Below are 15,428 nucleotides of genomic sequence, written 5' to 3'. Positions count from 1 at the left end.
GCAAACAAAAAGGAATTTTGCTATATATATAACTGAATGATCGTACAAACCAGAATTGATCATGATACAGATTTCATTGTGTTGGAGAACTCTCTGCGAGTTGTTTAATCACCATAATGCTTCGGGGCGAAAATCTCGGCACGTCAAAGTCGGTTACGGATATATACGGATGTATCTGATACCGCCATTTTCCCTGCGTCCAAATGGCCACGAAGACATCAATGAATGAAATAAATCAAGGCATCGACAGAGAGTCTCGAATATGCTGATAAACGGGATGAGATCAATTCTGGGCTGGTGGTAGATTTCTGTAAGTTTTTGATCGAAAACCAAAAGATGCCAAACTGCATCGACGTCTAAACTTGAGGGGCTTTTTGAGGACCTGGGGGGATGTAAATGTGAGCATCAGGGCCCAAAGCTGCACGCTGAGCTTTCCAAGCTGCCGAACGCCTCTTGTTGGTATGGATGTTACGTTTTTGCTTCCGTGTTAGTGTGGCATACCAAACTGGGTCGACTACTCGTGGTTCAACTTGGCCAGCGGGAGCATCCGGGGCAGGTGGAGCCTCCGGGACAGGTAGAGCATCCGTGGCAGGTGGAGCCTCCGGGGCAGATGGAGCATCCAAAGCAACCGCCTTGTTCTTCTTCTTGCGATTTCGCTTTTTCTTCTTCTCAGTTCCAGAAACAACTTCAGAAGGAACAGGGGCCTCAGCAGCCGAAGCTACAACGGGAGGCACCACTTCACTATCATCAGCGGCTTCAACAACCTCTGCGGCAACAGGAAGGTCTTCAATCACCTGCGCAGCATTGACAACTTCCTCAACAGCCTCAGCGATGACAACATCTACTTCAACGGCCGGAGCAACTTCAACAACCTTTGCGACAGCAGGAACTTTACCTACTTCGTCTGGACGGACAAGTGCGGTATCAACAGACAAAGCGGCTTCAACAACCTCTGCGGCAACAGGAAGGTCTTCAATCACCTGCACAGCATTGACAACTTCCTCAACGGCCTCAGCGATGACAACAACGTCTACTTCAACGGTCGGAGCAACTTCAACAACTTCTGCGACAGCAGGAACTTCACCTCTACTTCGTCTGGACATAACATTGACTTTTTAATGATGGGCAGTTACGACGTCAGTACAAAACGAAAAACGAACAAAACATTACGTAAAATTCATTGTACTACTGGCTCCGTTCCGTTTTCCACTAAACCATCAATATCTGAATGTGAAATGAAAAGTTTAGATTGATACCACGCGGTTGACACCAAGTCAGCAAAACAGTTCGATCGTTGTCGATCGAACAGACTACGTTTCTATGCACTGCAGACCTAACAAACTGTGCGGAATGTCCTTGGTTGAAACGTAGGATCGACGTCTGTGATTGTTGGACAAGTTTGGCTTTGTGTGCAAATTCTTTCAGTACAAAGATGTGTCGTGATTGTCACAGATCAACTGTACTTTATAGCCAATGTGTAATCCTATTTGATCTAAAATAAACATTTCTATGTGTTTTTTTGTGTGTAGTGATATCGTTTCGCGTAATCTGGTGACCGTTAACTTTGTGTGCGTTAGGACGAGAGGCATTTTTGCCGTTAAGATCACATTATTTCCTCTGACAAACTGTTAGAAAAAAAACGAGATAACAACTACATAGAGTTTTAAAAATTTTGTGTATTTTAAACTGGCAGAACAGTTTAAAATAGTTGGTCAATCGAAAAGTAAAATGGAGGACAAACAAACAAATGAATTTTGCTATATACATAACCGAGTGACATGCGTGTGAATTTTGCTATATACATTCAAGCAAACAAAAAGGAATTTTGCTATATACATACAAGCAAACAAAAAGGAATTTTTCTATATACATAACCAAATGATCGTACAAACCAGAATTGGTCATGGTACAGATTTCACTGTGCTGGAGAACTCCCTGCGAGTTGTTTAATCACCATAATGCTTCGGGGCGAAAATGTCGGCACGTCAAAAGTCGGTTACGGATAAGCACTTTTATCGTAGATAAGTGCTATATCTGATACCGCCATTTTCCCTGCGTCCAAATGGCCACGAAGACATCAATGAATGAAAAAAAATCAAAGCATCGACAAAGAGTTCCACTATGCTGATGAACGGGATGAGACCAATTCTGGGCTGGTGGTAGATTTCTGTACAGTTTTTGATCGAAAACCAAAAGATGCCAAACTGCATCGACGTCTAAACTTGAGGGGCTTTTTGAGGACCTGGGGGGATGTAAATGTGAGCATCAGGGCCCAAAGCTGCACGCTGAGCTTTCCAAGCTGCCGAACGCCTCTTGTTGGTATGGATGTTACGTTTTTGCTTCCGTGTTAGTGTGGCATACCAAACAGGGTCGACTACTCGTGGTTCAATTTGGCCAGCGGGAGCATCCGGAGCAGGTCGAGCCTCCGGGACAGGTAGAGCATCCGTGGCAGGTCGAGCCTCCGGGGCAGATGGAGTATCTGAAGCAACCACCTTGTTCTTCTTCTTGCGATTTCGCTTCTTCTTCTTCTCAGTTCCAGAAACAACTTCAGAAGGAACAGGGGCCTCAGCAGCCGAAGCTACAACGGGAGGTACCACTTCACCATCATCAGCGGCTTCAACAACCTCTGCGGCAACAGGAAGGTGTTCAATCACCTGTGCAGCATCGACAACTTCCTCAACGGCCTCAGCGATGACAACATCTACGTCGACGACCGGAGCAACTTCAACAAGTTCTGCAACAGCAGCAACTTCACCTACTTCGTCTGGAGGGACAAGTGCGGCCTCAACAGACAAAGCGGCTTCAACAACCTCTGCAGCGACAGGGAGGTCTTCAATCACCTGTGCAGCATCAACAACTTCCTCAACGGCCTCTGCGACAACGACGTCTACTTCAACGGCCGGAGCAACAACTTCAACAAGTTCTGCAACAGCAGGAACTTCACCTACTTCGTCTCGACGGACAAGTGCGGCCTCAACAGGCAAAGCGGCTTCAACAACCTCTGCAGCGACAGGGAAGTCTTCAATCACCTGTGCAGCATCAACAACTTCCTCAACGGCCTCTGCGACAACGACGTCTACGTCAACGGCCGGAGCAACTTCGACAACTTCTGCAACAGCAGGAGCTTCACCAACTTCGTCTGGACGTACCATTTCTGCATCAACAGACAAAGCGGCTTCAGCAACCTCTGCAGCAGGGACTTCAACAGCCACATCGACGTCGGCAACTTCCTCAACTGCGTCTCGAGATGGAGTGGCTAGAACAGCCTCGGCAGCAGGAACTTCCACGACTTTAGGAGCCTCGTTGGATGCAGGACTCTTACGGCTCAGCACAGGTCGAAACGGCTGGGCGTAGTGGCTTTTCGGAACAGGTTTGGCACGGAAAGGTATAGCCAATTCCTGGATGGGAGATGATTTGAAGGACGTGGCACCGGTGGCAATGGGCGATTTCGTCGTCTTCAATTTGGGGCACTGACTCTCCTGGATCGGTTTGCCCGGGGCAGTTGCGGCAACAGCGGATGGAATTGCTGGCCTCCTGCAGTCAACCTTGGATTGAACGTGCACAAACTGCTTCTTCGCACCTGGAAGCTTTCGAATGGGCGAATTCATTTTCGGAACTTAGCAGGGGAAGTTTTCGAATACTTGACGTGATAGACTTGGTAAGATTTGCAAAATCTAGTTTGAACTTGAGAGTATGTGAAACTCAGAAAGAACTGCGGATGAAAATTCGAGCCGAACGCGTTTCTTAAGTACGATTTGGCCACGGTCGATACCCATTTTGAGTCGCCATCCTCCCTTGATTTCGCGTTTTTTATTTCCATTTGATCGCGAACGCGCAAATTTCTATGTGAAATTAGTTGTCAAATGCAGTTACAATTAATGTTCAATCATTTTTAAAGTCGTGTTAATTGAGAAAATATATTATCTCCTTGTTTAAAGTGAGAGGGTATTCATGGCTGTGCTGTCGCTTGTCGCGTTCAAATGAGCCATTACGCGGAACATTGTATATTGCTATTATTCTTATGGCAACGGTTTTTTTTGTCGTCAATGTTCCGCATAGTGACGCATTACGCAAAATATTCAAATTCAAAAACTTAAGTATCGATAATTAGTGCCCCGTCTTTTTAACCGTTTTTTGAATACAAAAATGCAAGTGTTTAAATATTTCAATTGAAATAATGAAATTATATTTTGAAATAATAAAATTATATTTTGAAAGAATGAAATTATATTTTCATTAAGCCGGGACAGAATTCAATTGAGGTAATAATAGGAAATGTTGAAAAGCATCAAATTTGGCACACCTGTGGTGGGTAGGGGAAAGAGTGCGCCATTTCATCAAAGGAATCATTTTTGCTTTAAGCTGTAAAGATGCCCGTAAGGTAAATGTGCATGTCACCTGGCAGGTATATAATGGGTCGTACGTTTGTTTAAACTTCAGTCTTGTCTAGTTCTGCTTCGCATATACAGTAACTAGCCACCTCAAGTCTGGTGTCTGTCAAGTTCATCTTCATTTTTCAAAAATGGGTAAATATTTGTGTGTTTTTTGTTATTGGTTTAGAAAAAGTTACTTGAATGATGTCATAACCTTACGCTGAACTTCTAAGGGTGTTGTTTTTTGTTTAAAATTTGGCTAATGATTGTTCTTTATTTCATAGTTCACCGCAGTTCCATATTATTGATGGCTGTGGCCGCGTTGATGGCTGTTCCTGTACATTCTGGGCCGATGGGCTCGGTGTCTGGTTATGGTTCCTATTCGTCTCCGATTACCACTAAGGAGTACTACACAACGAAGCCGGCCGAATACTACACCACTAAGAAGGCTGAGTATTACACAATGACGTATGCTGCTCCCGTTTACACAACCAAGGCCCCCGAGTACTACACTACGGCCTCTTACTACACAACCAAGGCCCCCGAGTACTACACTACGGCCTCTTACTACACAACCAAGGCCCCCGAGTACTACACTACGGCCTCTTACTACACAACCAAGGCCCCCGAGTACTATACAACACAAGCTGCTTACTACACAACTACCTACGCGGCCACTTCCTACTACACCACTAAGGCTGCAGAATACTACACGACGAAGAAAGCTGAATATTACACTACACCGGCCCCATACTACACAACAACGTACGCAGCTCCATCTTATTATACTGAGGCCCCGAAATCCTATTCAGCTCCAAACTACACCACAACGGCTGCTCCTTACTACACCACTGAGGCTGCCAAGTATTATGTGGCTCCAACTTACTACAACCAGGCTGCTCCGTCTTATTACTCTGAGCCGACTTACTACACCGAAGCTCCGCAATATTACTCTGCTCCAAACTATTACCAAACAGCTGCACCCGTCTACTACACCGAAGCACCAATGTATTATTCTGCCCCGAGTTATTATACGACAGCTGCACCTTCGTACTACGAGCCTGTCTACTACACCGAACCACCGAGGTACTACAGTGCACCCAGCTACTACGAGACTGAGGCTCCTGCTTACTACACAAAAGCACCCGAATACTACACCGAAGCCCAGAAGTACTATGCTGCTCCAAGCTACACCACGACAGCTGCATCGTACTACACTACTGAAGGTGCCAAGTATTACGTAGCCCCAACTTACTACACACAGGCAGCTCCGTCCTACTATGCAGAGCCGACTTACTACACAGAAGCTCCTCAATATTACGCTGCACCCGCCTATTATACTGAAGCCACGAAGTACTACACTACTAAGGCACCGGAGTATTATACCACCAAGAAGGCTGAATACTACACCACAACCTATGCAGCTCCCAGTTATTACGCTGAGCCTCCGAAGTACTACACTACAAAGGCTCCTGAGTACTATACCGCTGCATCCTACTACACAACAAAAGCCCCAGAGTACTACACAACTAAGGCTCCGGAATACTACACCACAGCTTCGTACTACACAACTAAGGCTCCAGAATACTACACTACAGCTTCATACTACACAACTAAGGCTCCAGAATACTACACTACAGCTTCATACTACACAACTAAGGCCCCAGAATACTACACTACAGCTTCATACTACACAACTAAGGCTCCGGAATACTACACCACAGCTTCGTACTACACAACTAAGGCTCCGGAATACTACACCACAGCTTCGTACTACACAACTAAGGCTCCAGAATACTACACTACAGCTTCATACTACACAACTAAGGCTCCAGAATACTACACTACAGCTTCATACTACACAACTAAGGCTCCAGAATACTACACTACAGCTTCATACTACACAACTAAGGCTCCGGAATACTACACCACAGCTTCGTACTACACAACTAAGGCTCCGGAATACTACACCACAGCTTCGTACTACACAACTAAGGCTCCTGAATATTACACTACAGCTTCATACTACACAACTAAGGCTCCTGAATATTACACTACAGCTTCATACTACACAACTAAGGCTCCTGAATATTACAGCACAGCCTCGTACTACACAACTAAGGCTCCAGAATACTACACTACAGCTTCATACTACACAACCAAGGCTCCAGAATACTACACGACGGCGTCTTACTACACCACTAAAGCTCCCGAGTACTACACAACCAAGAAACCGGAATACTACACCGATGCACCTAAATATGCTGCTCCTGCTTATTAAATTTTAATATGTTAAAGAGTTGTTAATCTATCAATTGTTTTTCCCATAAAGTTGTTTTTGGATGGAATAAAGAAATCTCTATATGCCAGTTAATTATTTTACGTGTTTTCCAAATTTAGTATACAATCAGCATAAGTTATCCATTAATAATTATAAGTTATAAAACAAACTAAGTACAGGATGGAAGTACTTATGCAACAGTGAGTTGAAACAGCAATTACAACATGCTTCTTACTGCTGCAAATATGACAGTGAATATATTGTACTCTGAAAATTCAACATTTCGATAGAAAATTAAACTTCAAGTTGAAGGTAAGAAATTCTTTTAATTGGTTGCGAATTAATTCATCAAATTTTAATTAACGTCCATTCAACAAATGTAAACCTTAATGTGAAGTTTGTCTGGGAATTTTTCAATTGCTAAACTGCGATACGCGCACGAAATGTGAAAAATTGCATTTAAAAAAAAGCAGATTTCATTAAATTCAATTTTATTTTGATGTCAACCAAACTTTTGCACAGCACTAACAAAGATTAATTCAACGTATAAAATCCACAACATACGCAAACATTTCCATCTTACTTGTTTTTCACTTGGTAGTTAAAGCTCTAGTGCCGAGCTGGAAGATGCCAACTAATTTGGGATGGTGCAACAGCGATAGAAATGGCTTCTCCAAAACAGATATCAGCAATAGGGCGAGGCGCATAAGTCGTTTAAGCAACGTACTGAACGTTAGCCGGACTGAACGGACTGAACGTGGCTGTGTCCGCTGCCAAGTTGGCGTAGTAGTAATTGACAGAGACGTCCGTAACGTAGGCATCGCTTCCGGCAACGTAGTTCTGCTGGCCGTCGTAGACTGGAACACTTCCGGCGTAGGTGGGCGCGGTTTCGGCGAAGACCGGTGGGCTCGCGGTGTAGTAGCCAGCGTTCTGGGCATATTGTTCAGTACCAGCAGCCACAGCGTAATACTCTGTCGTGTCGGTGTAGGGGTAGTAGGATGGAACACTTGCCACATTGTATCCAGCGTCCATGTAATGGGCTTCGACGGCTGTGGCGTAGTCAGGTGGAACGGCTGGAGCGTAGCCTCCTGCACCTGCTGAAGCGTAGTCTCCTGGAACGGCTGGAACGTAGTCTGACGAGGCATAAACATTGGGGGATTCGGTAACCTGTTGGGAGACATCCTCTCCAAAATAGGTTCCTGCATCGACGTAAGTGTACTGGGAGCCGGTGTAGTAAGGAGACTCTGTTGCTGTTCCAGAAGCGGCTGGTAATTCGGTGCTGTAATAAATACGTTCGGCGTAGTAACTAGGAGGGGTAGTGGTGTAGTAGACAGGCTCAGTGGTATAGTAAACCACTTCAGCGGTGTAGGGCGCTGCAGTCGTGGTGGGTAGAAGCGTTCCAGCGGCGTAGTCACCCGACTTGTACGAGGCGGTGGCCACAGGCGGTATGGCTGTTGTTGTTGCTGTCGATGCCACGTATTTTGGAACGGCGGTCGCTGGTAGTACGTACTTGACGGCCGGCTGCTGGGGCGGGATGCCACGCGCTGCCGGCCGCACGTAGGAATACGTTGAAGGCCGCTTAGCAACGTAAGCAGACGGCCGGACGACGGGCTGCTGTTGAGGTCTGTAGCCATAGGCGTGAGCTTCCACCGAGATGTAAAGACAAGACAATAACAAAAGCCATCTCAATTTGAAACCTGTATGCACAGCACAATCAAATCGATTTGCTGTTTTTTTAAATCAACGAAATCGAAACGAGTTAATTGACTTGATCATTTTTTATTCAAATGCTTACCCATTATGAGGAGGTCGATTGAGAAACGAAAGGCTAGTGCAACTATCACGTCAGATGTCGTCCACGCGACTGACTGGAACGCTAGATAGCCACCCACAAATGGCAAAAAAAATGGCGGATGTGGCTCCAGGTGGTTTATTTCACTGTATTTTGGGGGTTTACCTGGGGGGGGGGGGGTGTTATACGATCGTTATGTACGCCACCCATCATGTCTGTGACGTAAGAATAGAGTCGTTAGAGAACTCAGAAGGTTGGGTAAGGTTTAAGGTGTTGTTTTAACCGCCGTACAGAACAAAGGGATTTCTCACCTTTAGGAACAGTATAAAAGGCCAGGTGAGTGGAACAAACATCACTCGTGTTTGCTCGTTCGTTATAGTAACTAGTAGCATTTCACTTGTCAACATCTCCCCCTTGTGTTTGCTTTATATGCTAATTATGAGTAAGTGATTTGAATTTAGTTTTATTTTGTAATAATTTCTGTATAAATTATTTGGGTTAAGAGCGATCGTTAGTTCAAGAGCAATTTGAAATTGCGTTAATTGAATATTTTGATTTGAATAGCTCGCCACAGTATGTCATTGTTGTTGGCTGTCGTGTGTTGGATGGCTGGGTTGATCCAAGGTGGTCCGATGATGGGTGGCTATTCTTACGAGACCACTACATCAAAGCCTTACTACACCACGAAAGCTGCAGAATATTACACTACGAAGAAGATGGAGTATTATACTACACAAGCTCCGTACTACACCACGACTTATGCGGCACCTTCTTACTACACGAAAGCGCCAGAATACTACACCACAACGTACGCGTCTCCGAGCTACTACACCGAAGCGACAAAGTACTACACAACAGCGCCTCCTGTCTATTATTCTGGGCCGGTTTACTACCCTGAAGCTACGAAATATTATGCTGCTCCGAGCTATTACGCTACTGAGGCATCTTACTACACCACTAAGGCACCCGAGTATTATACTGAGGCTCAGAAATACTACTCAGCTCCGAGTTACACTACTACCGCTGCACCTTACTACACTACTAAAAAGTACTACGCCGCTCCAACTTACTATGCCGCTCCTTCGTACTACACTGAGAAGCCAACATACTATACCACTGCCGCTCCATCGTACTACACTGAGAAGCCCACCTACTACACCACTGCCGCTCCATCGTACTACGCTGAGCCCACCTACTACACCACTGCCGCTCCATCGTACTACGCTGAGCCCACCTACTACACCACTGCCGCTCCATCGTACTACGCTGAGCCCACCTACTACACCACTGCCGCTCCATCGTACTACGCTGAGCCCACTTACTACACCACTGCCGCTCCATCGTACTACGCTGAGCCCACTTACTACACAACTGCTGCCCCGAAATACTACACTGAGGCGCCACAATACTACACAACTGCTGCCCCGAAATATTACACCGAGGCCACGAAATACTACACTACAGCTGCATCGTACTACACTACCAAGGCTACTGAATACTACACCACTACCTACTCTGCTCCTTCCTACTACAGCGAAGCTCCAAAGAATTATAAAGCTAGTTATTGATAAGAAAAGTGTTGGAATATCTAAATGTTACTAGTCATTCGTGTGTAGTTAATTGAGAGATTGAAATAAATAACTTATTACCAGTATACAGAACAGCTTATTTTCTTATAGCCAAAATGTCTTAATACTTGAGGCATGTTTATTAATAAGAAATTGCGTGTCATATCGTAAACGGAGAGCTACTTGAATTCCACATGCGCTTGAGTTCTTTCATGGTTAAGTCTCTTTGAGATTAAAGATGCTCTCAAATTTCATCAAGCGTGTCATTTGGTGGTTGGCAATAGCGAATATTAGTCCTGTATTTAGCAACACGAGAAGTCAGTTTCCATGTCATGCACTGCAACTGTTGCAATGAATCGTTACGTCATTTCAAACACCATCTAATGCACATTGTGTTTGTGTTTCTCGATCATTTGCCAATATATCGTTAGAACTGTGCCAAAAGAGAGCGATTATCGGTTAGATATAGCAGTACATATGTAGAAACAAAACATACGTGTCTTGCTAGTTAATAGACTTATTTATGTAACTAAAGCTTTCATTATAGAAATTATGAATGTTTATCTTTAATCGTGGCGGGACTCGAACCCGCAATTTTCGGATGTCGTCCATATTTAGAAGTCCGACGCCTTATCCATTAGGCCACACGATCTGATGATCATGTAGTTTAAATTATTTACAACAAAAAAACAAGCAGTATATTGCTAGTATTGTGTTAAAAGAGCATAACTGTCTAATATCTGGACAAATTGAATGAATACTATGCATGTAAATCATTCACATTATCAGTTGTCGATCCGCACAATGCAGACTAACATCAAATTAATTCATAATCGTGGCGGGACTCGAACCCGCAATTTTCGGATGTCAACTGTACATTAGAAGTCCGACGCCTTATCCGTTGGGCCACACGATCTGATAACACAGTTTAAATAGATTAAACCAATACAAGTAATACGTTGTTAGAATTCCACTAAAGGGTATTATTGTCAAATGTTTAAAGTTAAAAGCTTTATGTGCATAACTCATTACATCATCTACAGATCTACATAATTTAAATTTATAATCGTGGCGGGAGTCGAACCCGCAATTTTCGGATGACTCAAATGCCAATGATAGAAGTCCGACGCCTTATCCATTAGGCCACACGACCCGTTTCTAATTATGTATAGCAAAACAATTGAATTTTAGTAAGTTACCTCGTTCTCTTCGTCCAAGTCTGGAAGTTAAAGACTATCCATGAAGCGAGCTCATCATGACTTACGCCCATCTTGCCATTGCGTTAGCCAACCAGGAATTATAAAGCAATACGTTTTTATTGCATTCTAAGCAATTGCAGTTCTACCTCGAAAAACTAATGGCATAAAATAAACAAAATGCTTTTGGATGGCTCAATTTTTTGATGGGTCATTCTCCAAAACAAGAAGTTCAAATGTAATTTGAAATCCCCTCGTTTAATTGATGACGATTCAAACAGGAAAACTCAAAAATAATGTTAATCTAATTTACTTTTAGTCGAGACATACGTAACTTTGTCCTTTGAACCCAACAACCCCCCCCCCCCTCACGTCGCGCTATGGGGGTAGGGTACGCATTTTGGGCATCCTTACTGAAAACTGTATAGCCCCGGGAGTGTAGGACAAGGGTAAAGTTGTCAGGGTTACATTCTAGCCACGTGCAAATGAGCGCAGGTATAAAAGGAGAAGGAAGTGGTAGTTGAAATCAGTCGAGTGTTCATCTCTCACTCGCACTGCAACGTCCAGTTTCAATCACTGAGGATGTTTTCGGGATCAGCGTGTCAAGCACACAATCGTTTAGGTAATCATTTAATGGTTTCAATGGCGTGTTTAATTTCTATTACGTTTTTTAATTAATTCATTTTCAAGGCATATGAGGAAGTTACGTGAGTCTTATGTTTGCTGTTTGATTGTGTAGTTCAAGATGTTTCAAGTAAATATTGATTTGTTTTTTTTTTAATTAGATAATTGTGGAGTTATGCTGCTGTTGGCTGTTTCGTTGATGGTTGCTGGACCGGTTTTGGCCGGACCGGTTAACCCTGCCATGTATGGTGGCGTTGTATACCAGACAACTACGGCCAGAGACTACTACACCACCAAGGCTGCTGAATACTACACAACGCGTTCGTACTACCCTACAAAGGCGGCCGAGTACTACACGACGGCGTCTTACTACACCACGAAGGCTCCCGAGTATTATGCTACTACGAAGAAGGAAGAGTATTATGCTGCCAAGGCTCCAGAATATTACACCACAGCTTCATACTACACGACTAAGGCTCCAGAGTACTACACCACTTCATCTTACTACACCACTAAGGCTCCCGAATACTATACCACGGCCAGCTACTACACCACCAAGGCTCCTGAATACTATACCACGGCCAGCTACTACACCACCAAGGCTCCTGAGTACTACACCACGGCCAGCTACTACACAACCAAGGCTCCTGAATACTACACCACAGCTTCGTACTACACCACCAAGGCTCCCGAGTATTACACCACTGCTTCTTACTACACTACCAAGGCCCCCGAATACTACACGACAGCCTCCTACTACACTACAAAGGCTTCTGAATATTACACTACAGCTTCCTACTACACAACAAAGGCTCCGGAGTACTACACTACAGCTTCAGCCTACACTACTAAGGCTGCAGCTTACTACACTACCAAGGCCACTGAGTATTATACCACAAAGAAGGAAGAGTACTACACTACACCTGCGTCTTACTACACAACTACTTACGCTTCACCTTCCTACTACACCACTAAAGCTGCGGAGTACTACACGACGAAGAAAGCTGAATACTACACTACACCGGCCACCTACTACACAACAACGTACTCGACTCTTTATTACACAGAAGCTTCAAAGTCCTACACCACAAAGGCGGCTGAATACTACGCTGATGCCCCTAAATCCTACTCGGCTCCAAGCTACACCACAACGGCTGCACCTTACTACACCACAGAGGCTGCCAAGTATTACGTTGCTCCTTCCTCCTACACAACTGTACCTTCTTACTACGCTGAAACATACTACACCGAAGCTCCGAGCTCATATTCAGCCTTGACTCACTATGAAATTGAAGTACCGGCTTACTACAATTCCTACTCCGACCCTGCTTACTACACCGCAGCTGCAGAATATCACGACGCTTCAAGCTACTACACGACACCTTACTCAGTTCCTACTTACTACACTGAAGCTTCTAATGCCTACACTACCAAGGCTGCTGGGTACTACACCGAATCATCCAAATACTCTGCCCCGAGCTACACCACAGCTGCAACTTACTACACCACTGAAGCTGCCAAGACTTACGTAGCTCCAACATACTACACCCCGGCTTCTCCTTCTTATTACGTCGAGCCAACTTACTACACTGAAGCGCAGCAATACGTTGCAAGCCAAGGCCAGTATCACAGTCAGGTGCCAGCGTACATCCCTAACTACGCGCAGGAAGCCTACACCGTAGCTCCAAAGTATTCGAATGTGCAGAGCTTTTACGCAGGTGCTGCTCCTTCTTATTCTAGTGATTCGCGCTATTACTCTTCGTATGTTGATCCGAAATACTATGCTGAAGCTCCTGTTTATTACTCGCCCTCTACTTACTACGATGCTGGACGTCCTGCTTACTACTCCACGGCTTTTGGACACCGAGATCATCACAGTAGACGTATGGCATCCAACTCTCGTGGATTCTATTCAGCTCCATCGTACTACACCACTGCAGCTCCATCGTACTACACCACTGCAGCTCCATCGTACTACACCACTGCAGCTCCATCGTACTACACCACTGCAGCTCCATCGTACTACACCACTGCAGCTCCATCGTACTACACCACTGCAGCTCCATCGTACTACACCACTGCAGCTCCATCGTACTACACCACTGCAGCTCCATCGTACTACACCACTGCAGCTCCATCGTACTACACCACTGCAGCTCCATCGTACTACACCGAGGCTACGAAGGCGTACACAACTAAGGTGACCGAGTATTATACCACTAAAGCAGCTGAATATTACACTGAAGCCCAGAAGTACTACACCACCACCAAAGCTACAGAATACTACACTACTAAAGCAGCCGAATACTACACCGATGCCCCGAAATACTACACCACTAAGGCAGCTGAGTATTACACAGAAGCTCCGAAATACTATACAACTAAGGCGACAGAATACTACACCACTAAAGGCTGCCGAGTACTACACCACGAAAGCAGCGGAATACTACACCACTAAGGCAGCCGAGTACAAAACAGAAGCTCCTAAATATTCGCCACCTCGTTATTGATGAGTACTACTGTCACCTGTTTTAATTTCTAAATTCAAAATTTATATTTAAGTATTCGTTGAATTGATTGGCTACAGTCAAACTTGTTCCATTACATCTGTTCATTTACCAATCACCATTTAAAAGAGATGTTGTTCCCAGATGAAATGAGCATTCAATATATTCCACGTTAAAGAAATCTTTTCTTTAAATCTTTTTATTTGCGAATGTTTATTAGCTTATCAAGTCGCCTTGACATTCGTTTTGCTTTTTGTTGGACTAACAAATGTGTTCGGGGTATTTCGTAATAAGTTGTACATCTTTACGTATCTTATGGTTGAGTGAGGCATAGTGTTTCAGAAAGAGTTCAGTGAAGATAATAAGTTTAATGTTTATTTAGTTTAATTTTCAAAAACTAGGACAAAGAAATTTAACTCTCAATTTGCTAACCAACTTGTGGCAATCATTTTCATTCTTTCCTTTAAACACTAAGCTTGAAAGTGGAAATCAATTTACATCAAATGTTAACTGAGAATAACATTTATTTGGCGCTGTGTTTTGATAGATAGATTTAAAATGTAAATCATTCGATTTGTATTAGTTCGTCCCCCACCTTTGAACACCTCAATCCTTTGAAAACAATTGATTATAGCTAATTTTCAATTGAATTACAAATGAACTAAGAAAATATCGGCGATGAATGTATTTCATAAAATGTGTGTGTGCCTTTTATAATCACAATATTAAGACAAAAAAATATATATATTATCTCTATAGACAAATCAAAATAACACGATGTTGAAGGTGAGGCGCGTCTTTCAAATTGCAAAACCATTCACGACTAGTTTTACAATCCCGCTCACCCTTTTTTTTACATCCTCGTTGTCGGTAGCGTGCTGCTTTGCGTTTTGCTGGAATCTGGAACAGCCACTTCATCCACATCCGTAGACGAATGAACGATAGCTTCCCCCGAACCGAGCGCATCAGATGAAGCCTCATCAACGGCATGTCCTTCAAGATTGGTCAAGCGCCACGTGTTGGACGTACCCGAAGGATTGGCTTCCATCAAACTCCTGCGAACGTGATCGTTCAAATAAGAAAACAC

General features: G+C 44.0%; 4 protein-coding genes and 3 non-coding genes across 8 annotated transcripts; 3 read left to right on the top strand and 4 right to left on the bottom strand.

Annotated features, from left to right (window-relative positions):
- Nucleotides 1–1,511: 1,511 nt before the first annotated feature.
- LOC132088200 (uncharacterized protein DDB_G0271670-like) lies at nt 1,512–4,112 on the top strand. The gene has a single exon (XM_059496447.1). It carries the CDS (start codon nt 2,326–2,328, stop codon nt 3,352–3,354), a length of 1,029 nt encoding a protein of 342 aa, XP_059352430.1. The 5' UTR covers nt 1,512–2,325; the 3' UTR covers nt 3,355–4,112.
- A 301-nt stretch (nt 4,113–4,413) lies between these two features.
- LOC130704151 (uncharacterized) lies at nt 4,414–14,522 on the top strand. The gene is given in 4 exon segments (XM_057525624.2): nt 4,414–4,526; nt 4,658–5,825; nt 12,378–14,247; nt 14,249–14,522. Coding segments are annotated over 4 exon segments (3,138 nt in total). The 5' UTR covers nt 4,414–4,522; the 3' UTR covers nt 14,345–14,522.
- On the bottom strand, nt 7,129–8,533 carry LOC130703796 (uncharacterized). Of its 2 annotated transcripts, none has more exons than XM_057525250.1 (2): nt 8,450–8,533; nt 7,129–8,381 (listed from the first exon to the last, which is right to left on the bottom strand). In XM_057525250.1, exons 1-2 carry the CDS (start codon nt 8,451–8,453, stop codon nt 7,369–7,371), a joined length of 1,017 nt encoding a protein of 338 aa, XP_057381233.1. In that variant the 5' UTR covers nt 8,454–8,533; the 3' UTR covers nt 7,129–7,368. The 2 variants fall into 2 exon arrangements, with proteins under 2 accessions (XP_057381233.1, XP_057381234.1); XM_057525251.1 differs by having other exon boundaries at nt 7,129–8,351; nt 8,450–8,523.
- On the top strand, nt 8,817–10,081 carry LOC130703795 (adhesive plaque matrix protein-like). Its single transcript, XM_057525249.2, has 2 exons — nt 8,817–8,888; nt 9,011–10,081. The coding sequence occupies exons 1-2, from the start codon at nt 8,876–8,878 to the stop codon at nt 10,012–10,014; spliced, it is 1,017 nt and encodes a 338-aa protein (XP_057381232.1). The 5' UTR covers nt 8,817–8,875; the 3' UTR covers nt 10,015–10,081.
- Trnar-ucu (transfer RNA arginine (anticodon UCU)) lies at nt 10,582–10,666 on the bottom strand. Its single transcript is given in 2 exon segments — nt 10,582–10,617; nt 10,630–10,666. It is a non-coding gene; the product is annotated as a tRNA-Arg (tRNA).
- Nucleotides 10,845–10,930, bottom strand: Trnar-ucu (transfer RNA arginine (anticodon UCU)). Its single transcript is given in 2 exon segments — nt 10,845–10,880; nt 10,894–10,930. It is a non-coding gene; the product is annotated as a tRNA-Arg (tRNA).
- Trnar-ucu (transfer RNA arginine (anticodon UCU)) lies at nt 11,078–11,167 on the bottom strand. The gene is given in 2 exon segments: nt 11,078–11,113; nt 11,131–11,167. It is a non-coding gene; the product is annotated as a tRNA-Arg (tRNA).
- Nucleotides 14,523–15,428: the final 906 nt, after the last annotated feature.

Source organism: Daphnia carinata, chromosome 8 (assembly GCF_022539665.2).
Source record: "Daphnia carinata strain CSIRO-1 chromosome 8, CSIRO_AGI_Dcar_HiC_V3, whole genome shotgun sequence".
Classification (NCBI taxonomy): Eukaryota; Metazoa; Arthropoda; class Branchiopoda; order Diplostraca; family Daphniidae; genus Daphnia; species Daphnia carinata.
This window is presented reverse-complemented; position numbering and strand designations above follow the sequence as displayed.

Excerpts from the sequence above, each read along its gene's own strand:
- LOC132088200 (XM_059496447.1), top strand. The coding sequence starts at position 2,326 with ATGTTACGTTTTTGCTTCCGTGTTAGTGTGGCATACCAAACAGGGTCG.